Raw genomic sequence first — 25,537 nt, 5'->3', positions numbered from 1 at the left:
CAACCAGATATACGAACAAATCAACGGAACACCCGTGGGATCACCAATCTCGGGACTCATAGCAGAGGCAGTTATGCAAAGGTTAGAACAAACAGCCCTACCACAAATTCAACCCAAACTCTGGGTCAGATATGTCGATGACACGTTTGTAATCATCAAAAACACGGAAATAGAAAATACACACCGGGTCATCAACACCACACTCACAGGAATCCGATTCACGAGAGAAGAAGAAAAGGATAGCCAACTCCCATTCCTAGACGTGATAGTACAGAGAACCCACAACGGAGAATTCACCACAAGGGTACACAGGAAAACAACACACACAGACCAAGTCCTAAACTATGAAAGTAACCACCCCAACACACACAAACGAAGCTGCATCAGGACACTATAAAAAGGACCACAACACACTGCAGTACACCAGAACTGCAAAAAGAGGAAGAGGAACACCTATACAAGGTATTCGCCAAAAACGGATACCCGTGCAACTTTATCAACAGATGCCTAAGAGACAGACCACGGAACGAGGACATGCCACAACCAAAAGGACTAGCCACACTACCATACATCAGGAGCATTTCAGAACTGACAGCCAGACTACTGCGACCCTTAGGACTCATAACGGCACACAAACCAACAGCCACGCTCAGACAACAACTCACTAGAACAAAGGACCCGATACCCAACATGAGCAAAACTAATGTAGTTTACAAAATACCATGCAAGGACTGCACAAAACACTATATAGGACAAACAGGAAGACAGCTAACAATCCGCATACATGAACATCAACTAGCCACGAAACGACACGACCAGCTATCCCTAGTAGCCACACACGCAGACAACAAGCAACATGAATTCGACTGGGAAAACACTACTATCATAGGGCAAGCCAGACAGAGAACAGCCAGAGAATTCCTAGAGGCATGGCATTCATCCACAAACTCCATCAACAAATACATCGACCTGGACCCAATATACCAACCACTACAGCGGACAGCTGAAACTGACACCCGGAAGCGGCAAGGACAGACCACTATAAATACCGGAAGAAACATCAAAGAAGTGCTTCGCAGGAGGCTCCAAAGCACTGATGATGTCGCCTAGCCAGGGAACGAAACGTTTGCAACAAAAACTTCCAGCTCGGCGAACAGAACCACAACAATTCTGAATCCAGATAGCCAAATCTCCATGTATCCCATACTTCCTGACTTTATGAATGAGCCTACCATGAGGAACCTTATCAAATGCCTTGCTGAAATCCATTTACACCACATCTACTGCTTGACATTCGTTGACCTGTCTTGACATCACCTCAAAGCACTCAATAAGATTTGTGAGGCATGACCTGCCCCCTCACAAAGCCATGCTGACTCCCTTTCATCACACTATACTTTGCCAAATAGTCATAAATTCTATCCCTCAGAATTCCTTCCAAAACTTTGCTGACCAAAGACATAAGACTTGTCTGTTCTATAATTGCCAGGGATTTCCCTATTATCCTTCTTGAAAAGAGGAACTTCTTTCCAATCCTCTGATACAACTCCCGTGGAGAGTGAGGAGGCAAATATCCTCGCCAGTGGCTTAGCCACCTCCTTTCTTGCTTCCCAGAACAGCCTAGGATAAATCCAGTATTTTTGTGGTTTCAAAAATAATGCTTTCTATTTCTTAACAGAAGCATAGAAAATAGCAGTAGGATGCAGCCATTTGGCTCTTCAAGCCTTCTCCGCTATTCTACATAATCACGGCAGATCATCTAAATGTCAACACCCACTCTCTCCCAATGACTCTTGACACTTTTAGACTCTAGCAATATATATGTTTACATCCAATAACTTGGCCTCTACAGCTTTCTGAGGCAGAGAATTTCATAGGTTCACTAATTCTGTGTGAATAAATTTCACCTCATCTCAGTCCAGAATGGCCTACTCTGTATCCTGAAGCCTTGAACTTTTGTTCTGGTCCCTCTGGTCAGGGAGAAACATTCTCTCTGTATCTAGTCTGCCCGGCCTTGTCAGATTTTTTTATTGCTTGAGAAAAGGCATATTTTGTTGAAGCTTTTTATCTTGACGTTGAAGCTTTCATCAGGACATTTTACAAGGAACTGATATACCCATTACGATTAGCAGAGACCCTGAGATTATAAAAACAAGATACTTAGGCCATTCATTTGTTCCACCATTCAATTTGATGGTGATTGATCTTATTCCTCAGTTGTATTTTGTTGCAGTATCCCTATATCCCTCGATTCCCTACAGAACTAAAAAATATAATCATCTGCACCCTTCGTGCAGTTGATATTTGATTTTCTCTCCTAAATATTAAAGATTAAGTCCAGCAGAGCATATGCTGAATTTAGTGAAAGTTTCAAAAGGGAATTGAATAGATTACCTGAAAGGGAACGTTTGAAGAGAAGGGGATGAGGTGGAGAGGGAAGCTGGATTATATTGATAACTCTTCCAAAAAACAATCAAAAGTGCAGTTGTCCAAATTACTTTCTGAGGTATTGCAAGCCATACTCCCATGAGATGTCATTGAGAAGTGGAGGTTTTTCTTTCATTTCCTGCTGTCAATAGTCATAAAATGATTCAGCACAGGAGACCATTTAATCTTTTGTGCATGTCCTGCCCAGCCCATTAATCTCACTCCCTTCTTCATTCACAGAATTATTTTATAGCTAACGTGAGCTGAATTGGTTTGAACTTTTCACCTTCAGGGTTATGTGATTTAATTCACTTTTCAAATACAATATTTCCTTTTAAAATGTGATCTATATTTTTCCGAGTAATCTGCCGTTGGAATGATAAACCTTTAGAGGATGCCTATCTCTTAATTACTGCGATTGGTTTGATTTCAGATCTGTTGATGTTTTATTATTTTTCCTGTCCCTGTTTTAACTAATACTTCATTGTGTAGAAGCAAATACTCAAACTGGAAATGACTGTTCCTTTGATGCCTGTGAATGGCGAGCTTTTAACAGGCAGATACAAATCTTGTATCGCTGTTCCATTGTGTAGTAGTTGAAGAAGTGATAGGTCCTGAAGCAGATGTAGATATAACAATTTAGTATTACATATGTAATAACAATTTCCATTCATACAGTACCTATAATGTAGCAAAATAATTATGAAAGGCTCTCCAGTTTGACTTTTAGAGAATTTGAGTAAAATTATTGACTTAATGGTTTGCCAGTTCCGTAAAATGCCAAATGTGGGCAATTAATTATTGAACTTTTTATCTTTTATTATTTTCAGGTTGCAGATTTGGGATGTGCTGAATGTACGCTGCTGTCACGTTTAAAATTCTGCAACTGCATTGAAGTTCTTGTTGGAGTCGATACTGACTTAGAACTGCTGAAGGAAAAGATGTAATGTCTTTTTGATAAATGCTGATCTGAACGTTTCTCACCGTGTTAGAATAGTTATTCTGTTAATTCCTTTTGACCTGTTTAGAAGAAGCTTTGTCTACCTTCTTAGGTTTGAATTATGCAAGCTAACTAAAAAAGTGCACAATTTGTTGACTGATAGCTGAAATTAGAAGCAGAGAGGAAATACTAATAATGAAACAAACACTAAGCTGGAGAAGCTCAGCAGATCTGGCAGCATCTGTGGAGAGAAATGGAATTAACTTTAGATTTGATTTATTTATTGTAGTCACATGTACCTAAGTAGAGTGAAAAGTTTTGTTTTGTGAGCGGTCCATTCAGATCTTAACATACAAGGACATAAGATCATAGGGTGTTTAGACCGAGCAAGGCATATAAGGTTATAGTTGCACAGGAGGTGCACAAAAGCAAGATCGACATCAGTTTTGCTGAGGCTTCTTGAAGCCACACTCATTGAATGCGGCTTTGATGTCAGGCGCTGTCACTCTCATCTCACTTCGCTTCTGAAATTCAGCTCTTTTGTGCATGTTTGAACCAAGGCTATAATAAGGTGAAGGGCTGTGTTGTCTTACAAAACCCAAAGTGGGCATCAGTGAACTTTCTTGAAAATAATATCTTTTGCTCATTGTTCCAAATGTATTCCTGGCCTCTTTGAAGGAAGTTGCTTTCATAAAATTAAAATTGGATAAATATATTACCTGTACTTTAAAATCCAAATTCTCAAATGATAATATATGTACAGCATGGAAACAGACCCTTCAGTCTAACCCGTCCACGCTGACCAGATATCCCAACCCAATCTAGTCCCATCTGCCAACACCCTGCCCATATCACTCCAAAACCTTTCTGTTCATATACCCATCCAGATGATTTTTAAATGTTGTAATTGTACCAGCCTCCACCACTTCCTCTGGCTGGAAGCTTATTCCATACACGTACCACCCTCTGCATGAAAACATTGTCCCTTAGGTCTCTTTTATATCTTCCTCCTCTCACCCTAAACCTGTGCCTTCTAGTTCTGAATTCCCCGACCCCAGGGAAAAGACTTTGTCTATTTATCCTATCCATACTCTCATGATTTTATAAATTTCTATAAGGTCACCCCTCAGCCTCCACTGCTCCATGGAAAACAGCCCCAGCCTATCCAACCTCTCCCTATAGCTCAAGTCCTTGAAGCCTGGCAACATCCTTGTAAATCTTTTCTGAATCCTTTCAAGTTTCACAACATCCTTCCGATAGGAAGGAGACTAGAATTGCAGGCAATATTCCAACAGTGGCCTAACCAATGTCCTGTACAGCCGCAACATGACCTCCCAACTCCTGTACTCAATACTCTGACCGATAAAGAAAAGCATGTAGACGGACCGACGAGGGGAAGAGGCCATTTTGGATTCGGTGCTCGACAATGAGCCAGGACAGGTGTCAGATCTCGTGGTGGGAGAACAGTTTGGTGACATTGTTCGCAACTACCTCACATTTACCATAGCCTTGGAGAGGGAAAGGAGCAGTTACCGAGGGAAGATATTTAATTGGGGAAAAGGAAATTATGACGCTATCAGACAGAATTTGGGAAGTACAGACTGGGAGCAATTGTTCCACAGAAAGGGCACAGCAGACATGTGCAGACTATTTAAGGAGCAGTTATTGTGAGTGATGCACAAATTTGTTCCTCTGAGGCTGGTAAGAAGGGGTAAGATTAAGGAACATTGGATGATGAGAACAGAGGAGCTTCTCATCAAAAGGAAGAAGACAGCTTATGTAATGTAGAGGTAGCAAGGATCTAGTGCAGCTTTAGAGGATTACAGGCTAGCTAGAAAGGAACTCAGAAATGGACTGAGGAGAGCCAAGAGGGGGCATGAAAAAGGCTTGGCAAGAAGGATTAGGGAGAACCGAAAGGCATTTTACTCATGCATGAGGAATAAGAGGATGATCAGGGAGAAGCTAGGGCCGATCAGGGATAGCGGAGGGAAATTGTGCGTGGAGTTTGAGCAGATAGGGGAAGCCCTAAATGAGTTTTTTGCTTCGGTTTTCACCAAGAAAAGGGACCTTAATGTGAATGAAAACTTAGAGGAGCTGGGATACAGACTTGACCATATCGATGAAGTTGATGTGCTGGAAATGTTGGCAAACATTAAGATTGCTAAGTCCCCAGAGCCAGATCAGATTTATCCTAGGGTGCTCCGGGAAGCGAGAAAGGAGGTTGCTAAACCACTGGCGAGGATATTTGCCTCCTCACCCTCCGTGGGAGTCGTATCAGAGGATTGGAAGGAGGAGAATGTTATTCCTCTTTTCAAGATGGGTAATAGGGAAATCCCTGGCAATTACAGAACAGTAAGTCTTACTGTTGGTCAGCAAAGTTTTGGAAAGAACTCTGAAGGATAGGATCTTTGAGTATTTGGCAAAGCATAGTGAGAATAAAGGCAGTCAGCATGGCTTTGTGAGGGGCAGGTCATGCCTCACAAATCTTATTGAGTTCTTTGAAGAGGTGAAAAATGTGTTGCTGAAAAAGTGCAGCAGGTGAGGCAGCATCCAAGGAGCAGGAGAATTGATATTTCAGGCATAAGCCCTTCTTCAGGAATGAGAAAGGTGTGCCAAGCAGGCTAAGATAAAAGATAGGGAGGAGGGACTTGGGGGAGGGGCGTTGGGAATGCAAGGTGGAAGGAGGCTAAGGTGAGGGTGATAGGCCGGAGAGGGGGTGGGGGCAGAGAGGTCAGGAAGAAGATTGCAGGTCAGCAAGACGGTGCTGAGTCCGATGGTTGGGACTGAGATAAGGTGGGGGGAGGGGAAATGAGGAAACTGGAGAAATCTGCATTCATCCCTTATGGTTGGAGGGTTTCTAGGCAGAAGATGAGATGCTCTTCCTCCAAGCGTCGTGTTGCCATGGTCTGGCGATGGAGGAGGCCAAGGACCTGCATGTCCTTGGTGAAGTGGGAGGGGGAGTTAAAGTGTTCAGCCACGGAGCAGTTGGGTTGGTTGGTCCGGGTGTCCCAGAGGTGTTCTCTGAAACGTTCCGCAAGTAGGCGGCCTGTCTCCCCAATGTAGAGGAGGCCGCAGCAGATGCAGTAAATGATGTGTGTGGAGGTGCTGGTGAATTTGTGACGGATGTGGAAGGATCCCTTGGGGCCTTGGAGGGAAGTGAGGGGGGAGGTGTGGGCGCAAGTTTTGCATTTCTTGGGTTGCAGGGGAAGGTGCCAGGAGTGGAGGTTGGGTTGGTGGGGGGTGTGGACCTGACGAGTCGCGGAGGGAGTGGTCTTTCCGGAACGCTGATAGGGGAGGGGAGGGAAATATATCCTTGGCGGTGGGGTCTGTTTGGAGGTGGCGGAAATGACGGCGGATGATACGATATATCTGGAGGTTAGTGGGGTGGTAGGTGAGGACCAGTGGGGTTCTGTCCTGGTGGCGATTGGAGGGGCAGGGTTCAAGGGCGGAGGAACGGGAAGTGGAGGAGATACGGTAGAGAGCATCGTCAACCACGTCTGAGGGGAAATTGTGGTCTTTGAAGAAGGAGGCCATCTGGGTTGTTCGGTATAGGAATTGGTTCTCCTGGGAGCAGATGCGGCAGAGGCGAAGGAGTTGGGGATATGGGATGGCGTTTTTACAGGGAGCAGAGTGGGAGGAGGTGTAATCTAGGTAGCTGTGGGAGTCGGTTGGTTTATAGTAAATGTCCGTGTTGAGTTGGTCGCCTGAGATAGAAATGGAGAGGTCTAGGAAGGGGAGGGAGGAGTCTGAGATTGTCCAGGTAAATTTGAGGTCGGGATGGAAGGTGTTAGTAAAGTGGATGAACTGTTCAACCTCCTCGTGGGAGCACGAGGAAGCGCCGATACAGTCATCGATGTTGCGGAGGAAAAGGTGGGGAGTGGTGCCAGTGTAGCTGCGGAAGATGGACTGTTCCACATATCCGACGAAGAGGCAGGCATAGCTGGGGCCCATGCGGATGCCTATGGCTACTCCTTTGATTTGAGGAAGAGGAAGGATTGGAAAGAGAAGTTGTGTTCAGAGTGAGGACCAGTTCAGTCAGTCGAAGGAGGGTGTCAGTAGAAGGGTACTGGTTGGGTCGGCGGGAAAGGAAGAAGCGGAGGGCAGTGGATGTGGTGTATATGGACTTCAGCAAGGCATTTGATAAGGTTCCTCATGGTAGGCTCGTTCATAAAGTCAGGCGTTATGGGATACAGGGAGATTTGGCTATCTGGATTCAGAATTGGCTGGCTGACAGAGGGCAGAGAGTGGTTGTAGATGGAAAGTATTCTGCCTGGAGGTCAGTATTGAGTGGTCCCGCACGGCTCTGTTCTTGGACCTCTACTTTTTGTAGTTTTTATGAATGATTTGGTTGAGATTGAGGGATGAGTTAGTAAATGTGCAGATTATGCAATGGTTGGAGGTATCATCGATAGTACAGAGGGCTACTGTAGGTTGTAGTGCGTCATAGACAGGATGCAGAGCTGGGCTGAGAAATGGCAGATGGAGTTCAACCTGGATAAATGCAAAGTGATGCCTTTTGGAAGGTTGAACTTGAATGCTGAATATAGGATTAAAGACAGGATTCTTGGCAGTGTGGAGGAACAGAGGAATCTGGGTATGCAAGTACATAGATCCCTCAAAGTTGCCCCCCACTGGATAGGGTTGTTAAGAAAGCATATGGTGTTTTGGCTTTCATCAACAGAGGGATCGAGTTTAAGAGTCGTGATGTTTTGCTACAGCTCTATAAGTCCCTGGTGAGACTACACTCGGAATATTATCTACAGTTTGGTCGCCCTATTATAGGAAAGCTACAGAGTCTTTGGAGAGAGTGCAAAGAAGATTTACCAGGATGCTGCCTGAACTGGAGGGCTTGCCTTATGAAGAAAGGTTGAATAAGCTTGGACTTTTCTCTCTGGAGAGGAGGAGGAAGAAAGGAGACCTGATCAAGGTATACAAGGTATAGTGGGCGGCACGGTGACACAGTGGTTAGCACTGCTGCCTCACAGCGCCAGAGACCCGGGTTCAATTTCTGACTCAGGCGACTGACTGTGTGGAGTTTGCACGTTCTCCCCGTGCCTGCATGGGTTTCCTCTGGGTGCTCCGGTTTGCTCCCACAGTTCAAAAATGTGCAGGTCAGGTGAATTGGCCATGCTAAATTGCCCGTAGTGTTAGGTAAGGGGTAAATGTATGGTTGGGTTGCGCTTCGGCGGGTCGGTGTGGACTTGTTGGGCCGAAGGGCCTGTTTCCACACTGTAAGTAATTTAATCTAAAAAAACAAGATAATGAGGGGAATAGATAGAGTCAATAGCCAGAGACTTTTCCCCAGGGCAGGATTGACTGGTATGAGTGGTCATAGTTTGAAGATATTAGCAGGAAGGTATAAAGGAGCCGTCAGAGGTAGGTTATTTACGCAGAGAGTTGTGAATGCATGGAATGTGTTGCCAGCTGTGGTGGTGGAAGCAGAGTCATTAGAGACATTTAAGTGACTGCTGGACATGCACATGGATAGCAGTGAGTTGAGGGGTGCGTAGGTGAAGTTATTATATTTTACATTAGGATTACACCTCGGCACAACATCGTGGGCCAAAGGGTCTGTTCTGTGCTGTACTTTTCTATGTTCTATACCAAATGCCACCTTCACTATCCTATCTGCCTGCGATTCCACATTCAAGGAGATGTGAACCTGCGCTCCAAGGTCTCTTTGTTCAGCAACACTCTCTAGGGCCTTATCATTAAGTGTATAAGCACTGCTAAGATTTGTTTTCCCAAAATGCAGCACCTCAAATTTATCTAAATTAAACTCCGTCTAGTACTTCTCAGCCCATTGGCCCATCTGATCAAGAACCTGTTGTAACCTGAGGTAACCACCTTTGCTGTCCACTACACCTCCAATTTTGGTGTCATCTGCAAACTTACTAACTATACCTCTTATGCTCACGTCCAAATCGTTTATATAAATGACAAAAAGTGGTGGACCCAGCACCAATCTTTGTGGCATTCCACTGGTCACAGGCCTCCATTCTAAAAAAACAACCCTCCACAACCACCTCTCTTCTACCTTTGAGCCAGTTCTGTATCCAGATGCTAGTTCTCCCTGTATTCCATGAGATGTAACTTTGCTAACCAGTCTCCCTGGGGAACCTTGTCAAACACCCTACTGAAATCCATATCAATCACTTCCACCACTCTGCCCTCATCAGTCCTCTTCATTACTTCTTCACAAAACTCAATCAAGTTGGTGAGGTATGATTTCCCATGCATAAAGCTATGTTAACAATCCCTCATCCGTCCTTGCCTTTCCAAACGTGTACATCCTGTCCCTCAGGATTCCCTCCAACAACTTGCTCACCACCAACGTCAGGCTCACCGGTCTATAGTTCCCTGGCTAGTCCAATATGCTAAACACCTTTATGGCACAGCTGCCTATGGCACCAAATTGCATTATGCCAGCTTTCTCTGATCCTAGCCACAAAGGTAAATGTTGGCTCCAGATTGTATTAAACTATGCTTTGAATGCATTCAACAATTAAGCGATTACAGCTTTCTGTGGTAGAAAGCTCTTTAAGAAAAGTTTAATTGTAATCGCAGAACAACCTTGTTTCAAAATGGGATATTATCTTATAGTTTTGCTGCATCAGTATCGCTGCATACCTGAAATATGAATAAGAGAAATTCACCTTGCACTACTTCACCTGTAGGTATCGCGTCTCTCCCCTTCCATGCGACTATCTACAGCCCCGGGCATCCATGTTAACAGTGAGTTTGTATCATGGATCAGCAACTGTAAAAGACTCTCGCATGTTGGACTGTGACTTTGTGTCATGCATTGAATTGTAAGTATTTAAACTAAAAGGAATAATTGCCAAATATACCTTGTTTTAATCATTTTGAGTACATTTATTTAGCAGCTGAAATGGAAATTGTGCGTGTGAATTTTGGTTTTAAATTTGTGTGACCTCAGAGTTGCTGGCTGGGCCAGCATTTATTGCCCAACCCCATTGTCCTTTGATTTTTGTGGCTTGCCTATGCCACTTCAGAGAGCAGTTGAGTCATAGAATAATACTGCATGGAAACTGGCCCTTCAATCCAAACCGGTCCATGCTGACTGTTGCGACACGGCGGTGAACCCTTCTCTTAATTAAACCAAATGCCTGGAAAACTCACTTCGTCTCATAACCTGTTAAAATATGAGTGACAGAGAACTCCCAAATTCCACTATTTCAGGAAAGTAATATCAACTCATTCTTTAACTCTAAAAGTGAACATTAAACAACAGCTATTCACAACTCTAACCTCCCTTTCTCTTAACTGCTTATTATCTGCCTCCACTCTATAACACTATACTGCTCCAATAAAACACTTACTAAAATTACATTAGTTTAATTTCAAAACCATACAGTAGCTGTCATTGTTGATGTCCTCCTTTTTCCAGCTGAAGATCTCCCTGGGTTTTCGTCAAAGTGCTCTAAGGCTGCAAACACCTCCTCTCGGGTAATATGTATGTGGTCCAAAACATCCCTACTTGCTTCCCTTATTTCCTTTGCAGCCATGATTCTCTCCTCAGTAAAGCTATAGAACCGCTTGGGATTATCTTTAACCTTATCTATCAGATCCATCTCATACCCTCTTTTTGCTCTTCTGATTTTCCTCTTGTGTGCTCTGACACTTTTTATATCATCCAGGGATTCACTTGAGCCCGATAGCCTAAACCCAATATATGCCTACCTTTTCCTGACCAGAGCCTCAATATCCCTTGTCAGCCAATGATCTCTAAACCTGCCTGCTTTTCCCTTCACCCTACTAGTCATATTACCACTGGATTCTTGATATCACACTTCTAAAAGCCTCCCATTTGCCAGTCATTCCTTTTCCTTCAAACAGACTCTCCCAGTTGACGTCTACTAGATCCTGTGTGAGCCCCAAAATTAGCTGTGCTCCAGTTTAGCACCTTAACCTGTGGACCTGTCCTATCTTTATTCATAACTATGTTAGAACTAGGAGATTCACGGTCACTGATCCCAAAATACTCCACGACGGACGCTGCAGTCACTTGCCGCCCTTGTTTCTGAAGAAGTAGTCCAGGGTTGCACCCTCCTAAGCAGAACCCTCTATGTATTGATTTAGGAAACTTTCTTACACACATTTGACAAATTCCACCCTATTAGAGCCTTTTACACTGTGGATGCCACAGTCGATTAGTCAATAGTTAGGAAGGCAAATGCAATGTTGACATTTATTTTGAGGGGACTTGAATATAAAAGCAGGGATGTACTTCTGAGGCTTTATAAGGCTCTGGTCAGACCACCTTTGGAGTATTGTGCACAGTTTTGGGCCCCACATTCTAGGATGTACTGGCCCTAGAATGTGTTCAAGGGAGGTTCACGAGAATGGTCCCAGAAACGAATAACTTAAATTTGAGGAATGCCTGAGGACTGTAGGTCTATAGTCGATGCAGTTTAGAAGGATGAGGGGAGAATCTCATTGAAACTTACAGTATACTGAATGGCCTGGACAGAATGGATGTTGTGAAGATGTTTCCATTAGTAGGAGAGACGAGGACCTGAGAGCACATCCTTAGAATGGAGATAAGGAGAAACTTCTTCAGCCAGAGAGTGGTGAATCTATGGAATTCACTGCTACAGAAGACTGTGGAGGGCAGACCATTGAGTATATTTAAGATGGAGATCGATAGGTTCTTGTTTGTCAAGGAATCAAGGGTTGCATGGAGAATGGGGTTGTGAAACTTAGCAGCCATGATTGAATGGCAGAGTAGGCTCGATGGGCTGAATGGCCTACTTTCTGCTCCTATGTCTTATGATCTTATAGAAATTAAAATATCCAACCAGTGCTATTTTATTATTCCTCCAGGTATCTGCAATCTCTCTACACGTCTGCTCCACTAGTAACAGCTGGCTATGTGGGGGCCAACCACATTGCTGTGGATCTAAAGTCACATTTAGGCCAGTCCAGATAAGAATTGCAGATTTCCCTCCATAAAAAGACTTAGTGAATGACTTGGGCTTTTACAGCAATTAAAGATAATTACATGATTGCCATTAGGTTAGTTTTAAGCAATTTGTGAAATGGATGGTAATGGTAACATGAGAATATAAGAAATAGGAGTAGGAGAAGGCCATATGATCTGTGATAGTGGAGATCTTGGGCCTCAATTCCATTTCCCCATCCACTCTTCCAGTCACTGATTTCCTTAGAAATCCAGAAAAAAATTCTGATTTGAAGAAGAATCAAATTGAACTTAAAATGTTAACTCTGCTTCTCTCTCCACAGATGCTGTTAGATTTGCTGAGTTTTTCCAATATGTATTTCTTTTTATGTCAAAAATATATCCACCTCAGCCTTAAATATTTTCAAGAATAGAATGTACAACTCTTTGGGGAGAGAATTCCAAAAAGATTCACAACCCCTCGTGTAAAAATATTTCTCCTCACCTCAGTTCTAAATTTGACTGGGGAAGAAAATCTAAATTTTGATTCTTTACAAATTTAATTTTGGAAGTGGCATTTAAGTGAAATTTACAGTTTAAATTCTGTAGTTTCCACCTAAAGCAGATTTTTAAAAAAAAAAGCTTTCAGTTGAACAATTAGCTCAAACCCAGTTCCTCAATGAGGGGATCAGTGAGACCTTTTGTGTTTGGAACATATGAAACTAACCCACTTAGGAAGACTGAACACTTCCAATGGAGTGCCATGTTAAATGATTAAGAAAGTTAAAGGAAGAAAGAAACTGGCGTTCCATTGCTTTTGCCTTTTCTTGCCATTTCAGCTTTGAGAAATTGGTTTTTACCCACTGCAGGAAAATAAGTGAGTTATATGGTGAGAATCTGGTAAACGTTTAGGGTTTATTCAACATAGTAAAGCAACTGGTGGTAGAAACCAAGAACTGTACAGCACAAGAACAGGCTCTATGGCCCACCAAGATGCCTTTCTAAACTAAAACCCTTTTTTTTTCCTCTACGCTGTGCATATCCTTCTATTCCCTGGCCATTCATATATTTGTTAAAATTCCTCTTAAACACTACTATTGTATTCTCCTCTGCCACCACTTCTGTCAGCGCATTTCAGGCACTTAACCAGCCTCTCTAAAACTTGCTTCTGACATCTTTTTTAAACATACCCCCTTTTACCTCAAATCCATCTCCCTTCATAACTTATGTTTCTACCCTGGAGAAAGACTCCAACTGCCCATTCCATGCATACCTCTCATAACTTTGTGAACTCAGTCAGGTTGCTCCTCATCCTATAATGTTCAAGTGAAAACGAACCAAGTTTCTCCAATCTCTCATTGCTAATAACTTTCAAATCAAGCATCATCCTGGTAAACAAAAGGACTTGCCACTTTTTATGCTCTGTGCCCTGACTGATGAAGGCAAGTGTACTATAATCCTTCTTGTTCACCTTAGCTACTTGTGCTACCACTGTCAGGGAACTATGGACCTGTATGCCAAGATCCCTCTTGATGCTCCTAAGAGTTCTGCCATTTACTGTATACTTCTCTCCTGTATTTGATCTTCCAAACTACATCACCTCACATTTGTCTGAATTAAACTCTGCCACTTCTCTGCCCTAGTCTCTAGCCTATCTATATCATGCTATATCCTTTAGCATTCCCCCTCACTATCAGCAGCTCCCCCAATCTTTGTGTTGCCTGCAAACTTACTAATCGGGCCACCTGCATTCCAGGCACCAGTATTGATCCCTGCAGAACACCATTATCACAGATCTATAGTCTGAAAAGCCCCATCCTTCCACTGCTACTCTGTCTTCTGTGACTAAGCCAGTTCTGTATTCATCTTACTAGCTCACTGCAGAGCTCATGTGACTTCACCTTTTCTATTTGCCTGCTATGAGGAGACCATGTCAACAGTCTTACTAAAGTCCATATAGACAACAGTTACCAGCCTTCCCTCATGATTCAGGTTTATGAACCACAAAGCCATTCTACTTATAATAAGCGATAAAAGCAAATTACTGCGGATGCTGGAATCTGAAACCAAAAGATAAAATACTGGAAAATCTCAGAACGTCTGGCAGCATTCATAAGGAGAGAAAAGAGCTGATGTTTTGAGTCTAACTGACCCTTTGTCAAAATTGGTCAAAGCTTTGACAAAGGGTCAGTTAGATTTGAAACGTCAGCTCTTTTCTCTCCTTACAGATGCTGCCAGCCATTCTACCTATCTGTAATACGTATACATTCTTGTAAATGTGAGTAAATCCTGACCCTAAGAATCTTCTCTAATAAATTTTCATCTCATAGGAAATTATTAATGTAACTTTCCAAAGTTTGGGGCTTCTTGCACAGATATTAGTATCATCTATAGTCATAGATGAGGTGCCAGAAGACTGGAGATTGGCTAATGTTGTACTTTTATTTCATAAAAGATGTAAGGAAAAGCATGGGAACTATAAATTGGTGAGTTTGACATCAGTACTGGGTAAGTTGTTGAACGGGATTCTGGGGGATAGGATTGACATGCATTTGGAGAGGTAAAACATGGAAACATAGAACATGGGTGAGGGAGCAGGCCATTGGGCCCTTTGAGCCTGCACCACCATTCAGTATGATCATGGCTAATTATAAAATTTCAGTGTCCCGTTTCCACTTTCTCTCCATATCATTTGATCTCTTTGGCCGCAAGGCTACGTCCATGTCCCTCTTGAATATATCTCCCGAAGTGGCCCCAGCATTTTTCTGTGGTAGGGAATTCCACAGATTCACAATTCTTTGATTAGATTAGATTACTTACAGTGTGGAAACAGGCCCTTCGGCCCAACAAGTCCACACGACCTGCCGAAGCACAATCCACCCATACCCCTACATTTACCTCTTACCTAACACTGTGGGCAATTTAGCATGGCCAATTCACCTGACCCGCACATCTTTGTGACTGTGGGAGGAAACCAGAGCACCCGGAAGAAACCCACGCAGACACGGGGGGAACGTGCAAACTCCACACAAGATTCTTCCTCATCTCAGTCCTGAATGGCTTTTCCCATATTTTTATGTGGCCCCTAGTTCTGGACCTCCCCCACATCAGGTGCATTCTTCCTGCCTCTCGTCTGTCAAATCCCAACAGAATTTTGTATGCTTCTATGAGATCCCTCCCCATTTTTCTAAATTTCAGTGAGTACAAGCCCAATTAATCCAGTCTTTCTTCATATATCAGTCCTGCTATCCTAGAAATTAGGCAAAAGTGAGGACTGCAGATGCTGAAGATTAGAGTAGTGCTGGAAAATCACAGCAGGTCACACCAGACTCCAGTCCAACAACTGTCCCCGCTTCACTCCAAACGTCCAGTCTACTCTGCACTGGCTCTCAGGTGCTCCAAGGTAAGTTTTTTTCTGGGACTCTATTCTCCTCGGTGGCCTCTGCTCCGGGATTCAATTTCCCTCATTGGCCTCTGCTCCAGGATTCACCTCTGGGGCTTGCCAGTCCCTCCACTCTCCTCTAGGTAAATCAAAGTCATTATTGGGAACAAAGAAGGAAAAGAAAGGAAAAAGAATGGGTGGAGCAAAGGAGCTCCAGCTGAATGTCTTACTCTGCTATCATCTTGCATGATACAAAATGTTTAAGGAACTAGAATGGTCTAGCAACTGAACTGATCCCCATTCACCTTCTGGAGGAAGATCTCAGACAGTGGTCCTTCCTCACTGCACCTTGGCAGTAGCTGCCCCAAGCTTTAATGCATCCCTCAGCCCATAGTCGGGGACCTTGGAATGTGCCAGTCTGCAGCATTCAGTTGGGGTCAACTCCTTGTTCTGGAGAACCAACAGGATTTGGGTAGACCAAAGAGCATTTTTCACTGAGTTGATGGTCCTTCAGGTGCAGTTGATGTTTGTCTCAGTGTGCATTCCAGGGAACAAACCAAATAGCACAGAATCTTGCATCATGGAGCTTTTTTTAAATTTCAAAAATATACTTTATTCATAAAATTATTTGGATCTCTATACAATTCTTGTGCACACATTACATTGCTTTACATACAGACATCGAAATTTATTTTTCCTATATACACATCTGTACATTTACTATCCAGCTCTTCTGCTGAGGTGCCAGCAGAGCCCAAATGACTGGGTGGCCCCCTGTTCTTCTTAGGCAGGCAGATGTTATACGGTGGTGTTTCCCCACCGCGCTTTGGCGGCAGCTGCCCAAGCTTCAGCGCGTCCCTCAACACGTAGTCCTGGACCTTGGAATGTGCCAGTCTGCAACACTCAGTCGGGGTCAACTCCTTCAGCTGGAAGATCAACAGGTTTCGGACTGCCCAAAGAGCGTCTTTCACCGAGTTGATGATTGGTTTTTTTTTAGATTAGATTACTTACAGTGTGGAAACAGGCCCTTCGGCCCAACAAGTCCACACCGACCCGCCGAAGCGCAACCCACCCATACCCATGCATTTACCCCTTACCTAACACTACGGGCAATTTAGCATGGCCAATTCACCTGACCCGCACATCTTTGGACTGTGGGAGGAAACCGGAGCACCCAGAGGAAACCCACGCAGACACGGGGAGAACGTGCAAACTCCACACAGTCAGTCGCCTGAGTCGGGAATTGAACCCGGGTCTCTGGTGCTGTGAGGCAGCAGTGCTAACCACTGTGCCACCATGCCACCGGTGATCTTCCAGGCGCAGTTGATGTTCGTCTCGGTGTGCATCCCGGGCAACAGACTGTGGAGCACGGAATCCCGCACTGCTCGGGACGAACCTCGACAAACACCATTGTATTCCTCTCCAGACTTCTTCTGCAGAGGCACATTCCAAAAGGAAGTGTGTGACAGTCTCGTTCCCCCCCGCAGCCACTTCGAGGGCAGCGTGCGGAGCGTCAAAGAGTCCGGGCGTGCATTAAGGATCTCACAGGCAGAGCCCTTCTCACCACCAGCCAAGCCATGTCTTGGTGCTTGTTGGAAAGTTCTGGCGATGAGGCATTCTGCCAAATGACTTTGACAGTCTGCTCAGGGAACCGCTCGATAAGATCCGCCCTCTCCTTTTCCCGAAGGGTCTCAAGGACACTACATGCTGACCACTTCCTCATGGACTTGTGGTCAAAGGTGTTTTTCTTCATAAACTTCTCCACGAAGGACAGGTGATACGGAACGGTCCAACTACTCGGAGCGTTCCACAGCAGCAAGGCCAGGCCCATCCTTCGCAACACCAGGGACAGGTAGAACCTCAGTACCTAGTGACACTTGGTGTTTGCGTACCGGGGATCCACGCACAGCTTGATGCAGCCACACACAAAGGTGGCCATCAGGGTGAGGGTGGCATTGGATGTGTTTTCTCCCCCGTTGGCCAGATCTTTATACATCGAGTCCCTTCGGACCCGGTCCATCTTTGATCTCCATATAAAATGGAAGATGGCTCGGGTGACTGCAGCGGTACAAGTTCTGGTGAATAGGTCAGACCTGTGCCACGTATAACAGCAATGACAGTGCTTCACACCTGATGACCAGGTTTTTTTCCCACGATGGAGAGCGACCGTAGCTTCCATCTGCCCAGTTTCTGCCTCACTTTGCTCCTCCAAGACTTGGCGCAAGCCCTGCCCCCCCCCCCCATGCCAAATACCCAGCATCTTCAGGCGACCAGTCCTGACAGTGAAGGGGATTGAGGATTGGTCGGCCCAGTTCCCGAAGAGCATGGCCTTGCTCTTGCCTCGGTTTACCTTGGCCCCGAGGCCCGTTCAAATTGGTCACATACGCACATGAGTCTGTGCACGGACAGTGGGTCTGAGCAGAAAACGGCGACGTCATCCATGTACAGGGAGACCTTGACTTGGAGGCTCCTGCTGCCAGGAATAGTCACCCCTCTCAGGCTCGCATCCTTCCTGATGGACTCGGCAAATGGTTCTATGCAGAACACGAACAAGGTAGGAGAGAGTGGGCAGCCCTGCCTGACTCCAGATCTGACTGGGAAACCATCTGATTCCCACCCATTGATTGAGACTGCACTGACAATGTTGGTGTCGAGCAGTCTGATCCATTTGCAGATTCCCTCCCCAAAGCCCATTTTGGAGAGAACATCTCTCATACACCTGTGTGATATCCTGTCAAAGGCTTTCTCCTGGTCCAGGCTGATGAGGCAGGTGTCCAACCCTCTGTCCTGCACGTAGGCTATTGTATCCCTGTGGAGTGTGAGACTCTCAGCGATCTTCCTGCCCGGCACAGCACAGGTTTGGTCAGGGTGAATCACCAACCCCAGAGCAGATCTGACCCGGTGATAACCTTTTGACAAAACTTTGTAATCCACTTTCAATAGTGAGATTGATCTCCAATTTCTAATTTCTTCCTTCTCCCCCTTCCGTTTGTAGATGAGGGTGATGATGCCTTTCCTCATGGATTCACTCATGGTATCTGCCAGAAGCATACTGATATACACCTCCAGCAGGTCCTGGCCAATTAAATCCCACAGAGCAGAATAGAGCTCGACCGGTAAGCCGTCACTTCCGGGAGTTTTACTCTTTTCGAAGGACCCGAGGGCCTTGGTCAGCTCATCCAGAGATAGCGGCTGATCCAGCCACTCCCGTGTTCTGTCGTCTAAGACCTCTGTGATAGAGGATAGGAACGACTGGGAGGCCGTGCTGTCGGTTGGCTTCGAGTCATACAGACTGGCATAAAAGGATTTGTTGATCCTCCTGATGTCAGCCTGAGATGACGTTATCGAGCCATCTTCTTCCTTCAGGCTGCTGAGCACAGAGCTCTCTTTGTGCACCTTCTGGAAGAAGGAACGTGAGCACGTCTCGCCCTGCTCCACGGAGCAGACCCTGGACCGGAACATTATCTTGGAGGTCTCCAAGGCAAAGAGCAAGGCTTGCTGGCCCTTCACCTCCTTGAAGTCCTCTGTGACATTGACCCTCATCGTCTGCAGCAGGAGCAGATTCTGCATACTTTCCTGGAGCTGGGACAGTTTTCCCCGCCTCTCTCCCGCCTCCTGAACACCTTTGAAGATGAAGAACCTTTTGATGTTCCTTTTGACTGTTTCCCACCAGTCTGCTGGGGACTCAAAGAGGGGCTTCACGGTTCTCCAACCTGCGTAATCCCTCTTGAGCTCCTCAATGTTTCCTGGGGTCAACAGCTTAGTGTTCAGCTTCCACGTTCCCTTACCAGCCCACTGCTCATCCTGTAGGTGACAGTCGGCCAGCAGGAGGCAGTGGTCAGAGAAGAACACCGGCTTGACGTCGGTGGATCTGACTGAGAGCGTTCGGGACACAAACAGGTAATCTATCCTTGAGCAGACAGACCTGTCTGCCCATGACCAGGTGTATCTACACTGCGCTCACTCTGCAGGGGTGCTGAAGACGTTGTGCAGCTTGGCATCTTTGACAATTTCCATCAGGGCTCTGGACGTGGCGTCCAGTTCACGGCCCCCCAGGTGGATCGTCCATCTGCATCAATGATACAGTTGAAGTCTCTGGCCAGAATGACTGGTCTGGACGTAGCCAGCAACAGTGGAAGCTGCTGCAGGACAACCAATCATTCACTCGTGTAGATGTCGTTTCACCTTTTGCTGGGTGGCTTTGGGGGCCTGGCAAGGTTTCTTCTTCCTGTTTTTGGGGCATACACATTAATTCGTCTCAGGGGAGCATTCCTGTACATGACGCCATTGACGAGGAGGTGCCCGCCCACCACCTCCTTAACTTCGGAGATGGTGAAGTTGCCTCCTCACAACAGGATATCCAGGCCGGAGGCGCGGGTTTCATTGCCCCCCGACCAAACTTGACGGCCCATGGGCCCACAAGCTCGACCATCTCCTGTAGCTGCTGAGGTGTGGTATCCCACACTCCTGCAGAAACAGGATGTTGGCTTTAACGTTGGCCAGGAAAGCCATTGTAGAAAACACATTGTGTAGCACATTGATAACTGGCAATTTTTATCCCCATTTTAACAGTTTACGAGGTTAGCAGTGTCCATTTGCTGCTGGTCTTGCCTCTCTGGGGTAGTTGTGTACATCCCCGTGGTGACAGCAAAGTGCTGGCCCTCCCAGGGCTGAGGTAGCTGTCCTGCTTCACGCTGGGGTCATTTCCCCGCTCTAGTGTCTTCGGGTTGGGCCCAGGGTCCGTACAGTCCAGTTCTCTGTCTGACAGCGGGGCTGTCACAGGACCGCTACTCCCAGTTACCTGGAGCTGTGGGCCGGTGGGTACCTCTTGGTTCTCACTGGGTGGGGGGGTGGTCTTTACCTGTTCTCTCAGAGGGATCATCTCTTCCTGTTTGGGCGGTGATGCCCTCCTTTTTCCCCGTGACGGTCTGTCTCTTCCTCTGGGGACGACCTTCCTTGTGCCTGTCCTCACCATCTGAAGGGTTGCCTGTATCCTCGTCGTGTAGATGTCGTTTCACCTTTTGCTGGGTGGCTTTGGGGGCCTGGCAAGGTTTCTTCTTCCTGTTTTTGACAGTAATCCAATCCTCTGCCTCCTTTGTTCCCTCCTCTTCCATTTCCTCCGTCTTGAAGGAGCTTGGATCGTCTGTAGCACGTCCCCGCTGTCTGCCTTCTGCTCCGCTCCAGCCTGCCCTTCCTTCTGGGTGCCACCAGACACCGTTCCCATGCTGTTTTGTGGTACCTTGCTGGTCTTATGCGGTTCTCGGCTCATGTTGCCACCTCCGGCTATCTGTGCATAGGTGGCGGCCCCTCGTCTTGGGCAGGCCCGCCTCTCCACACACATTACAGTTCTTGGCCTCTTTACATTCCTTGATCGTGTGGCCTTCCTGCTTGCAGTTTTGACAGATGGTCACCTTACAATCCGTCTCCATGTGGCCTGACCTCTCGCAAGTTCGGCTCACTTTCGGCTGCCCTGTGTATGTCGGGTAAGCTGGAGAGTGGGTGGAGGACGTTCCCACTGGCATCGACCTTCAGGGTTATCCTGACCTGCCGCTTGCTGGTCCAACTACTTGGAGAGTTCAGTGGCAGCGAGGCCAGGCCCATCCATCGCAACACTGGGGACAGGTAGAACCTCAGTAAATAGCGACACTTGGCAAGGTGGCCATCAGGATGAGGGTGGGGGCATTGGGTGTATTTTTTGCCCCGTTGGCCAGATCTTTACACATCGAGTCCCTTCGAACCCGGTCCATCTTTGACCTCCATACAAATTGGAAGATGGCCCGGGTGACTGCAGCGGCATCGGTTCTGGGAATAGGCCAGACCTGTGCCACGTATAACAACAATGACAGTGCCTCACACCTGATGACCAGGTTTTCTGCTCAGGTCAAATCTCCACATAAACCAGCCATGCAAATATCATGGTTCTCTTAGCGGGAGTTTATTAAGCTAACAACTTTCTACAGATGTGGTCACTATGAAGCACACTGCCCTGAACCTGCATCTCTGTTTTATTTACTTAGTTCTTAATTTGTTCTTAAAAAAGTTCCTACAACTCTTTTAGTTCACATTTCTCCCATTTACTTTCACACTGAAAGTAAACCGTAAGAGTCAAACTAGCAGCTTTTACCAACCAATGAACTTGTGATTTTCCTGTGATGTCACTTTTTTTTGTTTTGACTGGGCCCCAGACCAATTGCTTCAGTTTATACTGTTCAAAAAAAACCTTACACACCAAAATAAGCAAGGAAAAAGCACTTCTTCCCCTCTGCGCCTAATTCCCATGCTGTTTTTAACCTCACAAAAAGATGTCATAAGATAAGAGCCAGTGGTGTTGAAGGTAATATAGTAGAATGGTTAGAGAAATGGCTAATGGGTAGGAAATAGCAAGTGGGAATAAGGGATTCTTTTCAGATTGGCAATCTGTAGGGTGGCATGGTGACTCTGTGGTAAACACTTCTGCCTCACAGCACCAGGGACCCGGGTTCAATTCCTGCCTCGGGTAACTGTCTATGTGGAGTTTGCACATTCTCCCGTGTCTGCGTGGGTCTTCTCTGGGTGCTCCGGTTTCCTCCCACAGTGCAATGATGTGCTAGCTAGGTGAATTGGCCATGCTAAATTGCCCATTGAGTTAGGTGTATTATTCAGGGGTAAATACAGGGTAAGGAAATGGGTGCAGGTGGGTTACTCTTCGGAGGGTCGGTGTGGACTTGTTGGGCCGAAGGGCCTGTTTTCATACAGTAGGGAATCTAATCTAATCCCCGAATTATATATTCACGCACTCAGTCTATCTCTCTCACCGGATGTGGTCTCTCGTTCCTGTGCATGCAGAGCTTGTTGATCTGACTACCCCACTGTTGTGCTGTGAATGTACCCAGAATCAGGTGTTCCTAATCCACTCTAGCCACATCATGTATAATCTTAATGAAATCTTCCTTGCCCCCAAATCAAAATCCTTTTCTGCAGACCATCTTTTTTTCATATTTCATAGCAAATATAGTGTTGTTGTTGCTATCACTGAAATGCCCTCCTGCTTCCACTTCAAATATGTGCCTGACTTTGCTCCCCATAATTAAGTCCAGCAACTTGTAAAGCCTTCTGGGAGTTGGTATTATAAACTCTCCTGAATACCATGCAAAATTTGTCCCCTCTAAACCGTTGATAGTCTGAAATAGGATAGAGCAGAGAAGGTTGTTGGCGGGGGTGGGGGTGGGGGGGGAGGCATGATTGAGATATATGAAATTATATTGCCGTGGGTGTTTAGATTAGAGGCTGTTCTCCCATGGTGAAGGGATCAATGACCAGGAGGCATGTATTTAACATAAGGGGCAGGAGGTTTAGAGGAAATTGAGGAAAAATATTTCATTCAGAGGATAGTGGGAATCTGGAGCAAACTGCCTGATAGAAATAGAGGCCAAAACCCTAAAAAAAATCAAGAAATATTTAGATGTGCACTTGCAATGCCAAGACATACAATATAAGATAATCAGAGGGTTAGATAAGTTGGACAGTGAGAGCCTTTTTCCTCAGATGGCGATGGCTAGCACAAAGGGCCATTATTTTAAATTGAGGGGTGATAGATATAGGGCAGAGGTAGTTTCTTTACTCAGAGCAGTAGGGGTGTGGAACACACTGCCTGCAACATTAGTAGACTCAACAACTTGAAGGGCATTTAAATGGTTATTGGATAGGCATATGGACGAGAATGGAATAGCGTAAGTTAGACGAGCTTCAGATTGGTTCCACAGATTGGCGCAACATTGAGGGCCAAAGAACCTGTACTGCACCGAAATGTTCTATGTTCTACAAGTCCAATAAGCAAGTGCTGAAAAATGGGTTTAAAATAGCTTGGGACTTAATTGACCAAAGGGCCTTTTTATGCGCAATAGACCTCTATGACTCTGTTCATCACGAACAATTCGAGTACAGGATCAGAGATGTCTTGCTGCAGTTGTACAATGCCTTGGCGATACCAGTTCTGGAGTATTGTGCGAAGTTTTGAAATGCTGAGAGACTTGGGTCTTTTCTCATTTCTGACTGGGAACACAATAGTAAGAGTACTATAGATGGGTCAGTTTTTGTCCCGTGTGTGCAGGAGGGCTTCCTGACATAGTATGTAGACAGGCCAACAAGGGGCGAAGCCACATTAGATTTGATACTGGGTAATGAGCCCGGCCAGGTGTTAGACTTGGAAGTAGGTGAGCACTTTGGTGATAGCGATCACAATTCTGTTATGTTTACTTCAGTGATAGAAAGGGATAGGTATATACCACTGGGCAAGAGTTACAGCTGGGAGAAAGGCAATTACGATGCGATTAGGCAAGATTTAGGAAGCATAGAATGGAGAAGGAAACTGCAGGGGATAGGCACATTAGAAATGTGGAGCTTATTCAAGGAAAAGCTACTGTGTGTCCTAGATAAGTATGTAACTGTCGGGCAGGAGGAAGCTGTTGAGCGTGGGAGCTGTTGTTTACAAAGGAAGCGGAATCTCTGGTCAAGAGGAAGAAGAAGGCTTATGTTAGGATGAGATGTGAGGGCACTTGAGGGTTACAAGGAAGCCAGGAAAGGCCTAAAGAGAGAGCTCAGAAGAGCCAGGAGGAGACCTGAGAAGTTGTTGGAGGATAGGATCAGGGTAAACCCTAAGGCTTTCTATAGGTATTTAAGGAATAAAAGAATGGCGAGAGTAAGATTAGGGCCAATCAAGGATAGTAGTGGGAATTTGTGTGTCAGAGGAGGTAGGGGAAACACTAAATGAATATTTTTCAACAGTATTCGCTCTAGAAAACGACAATGTTGTCGAGGAGAATACTGAGATACAGGCTACTAGGGAAGGTGGGATTGAGGTTCACAAGGAGGAGGTATTAGAAATCCTGCAGAGTATGAAAATAGATAAGTCCCCTGGGCCGGATGGGATTTATCCTAGGATCCTCTGGGAAGCCAGGGAGGAGATTGCCAAGCCTTTGGCATTGATCTTTAAATCGTCATTGTCTACAGGAATAGTGCCAGAAGACTGGAGGATAGCAAATGTGATTTCCCTGTTCAAGAAGGGGAGTAGAGACAATCCTGGTAATTATAGACTAGTGAGCCTTACTTCAGTTGTTGGTAAAGTGTTGGAAAAGGTTATAAGAGATAAGATTTATAATCATCTAGAAAAGAATAATTCGATGAGGGATAGTCAGCACGGTTTTGTGAAAGGTAGGTCGTGCCTAACAAACCTTATTGAGTTCTTTGAGAAGGTGACCAAACAGGTAGATGAGAGTAAACGGGTTGATGTGGTGTATATGGATTTCAGCAAGGCGTTTGATAAGGTTCCCCACGGTAGGCTATTGTACAAAATGCGGAGGAATGGGATTGTGGGAGATACAGCAGTTTGGATCAGTAATTAGCTTGCTGAAAGAAGACAGAGGGTGGTGGTTGATGGGAGATGTTCATCCTGGAGTCCAGTTACCGGTAGTGTACCACAAAGGTCGGTGTTGGGTCCACTGCTGTTCATCATTTTTATAAATGACCTGGATGAAGGCATAGAAGGGTGGGTTAGTAAATTTGCAGACGACACTAAGGTCGGTGGGTAGTGACAAAGGATGTTATAGGTTACAGAGAGACATAGATAAGCTGCAGAGCTGGGCTGAGAGGTGGCAAATGAAGTTTAAAGCAGACCAGTGTAAGGTGGTTCACTTTGGTCGGAGTAACCGGAATGCAAAGTACTGGGCTAATGTTAAGATTCTTGGTAGTGTAGATGAGCAGAGAGATCTCAGTGTCCAGGTACACAGATCCTTGAAAGTTGCCACCCAGATTGATAGGGTTGTTAAGAAGGCATACAGTGTTTTAGCTTTTATTAATAGAGGGATCAAATTCCAGAACCATGAGGTTA

General features: G+C 45.5%; 1 protein-coding gene across 1 annotated transcript in view; it reads left to right on the top strand.

Moving 5' to 3' along the window:
• Positions 1–25,537, top strand: part of henmt1 (HEN methyltransferase 1) — a 94,691-nt gene that overhangs the window by 49,058 nt on the left and 20,096 nt on the right. The window contains exons 4-5 of the mRNA XM_060830034.1: positions 3,258–3,370; positions 10,045–10,179. Of these exons, the coding sequence (XP_060686017.1) occupies positions 3,258–3,370; positions 10,045–10,179 (248 nt within the window). The remainder of the gene's footprint in view (positions 1–3,257; positions 3,371–10,044; positions 10,180–25,537) is intronic.

Source organism: Hemiscyllium ocellatum, chromosome 9 (genome assembly GCF_020745735.1).
Source record: "Hemiscyllium ocellatum isolate sHemOce1 chromosome 9, sHemOce1.pat.X.cur, whole genome shotgun sequence".
Classification (NCBI taxonomy): Eukaryota; Metazoa; Chordata; class Chondrichthyes; order Orectolobiformes; family Hemiscylliidae; genus Hemiscyllium; species Hemiscyllium ocellatum.
This window is presented reverse-complemented; position numbering and strand designations above follow the sequence as displayed.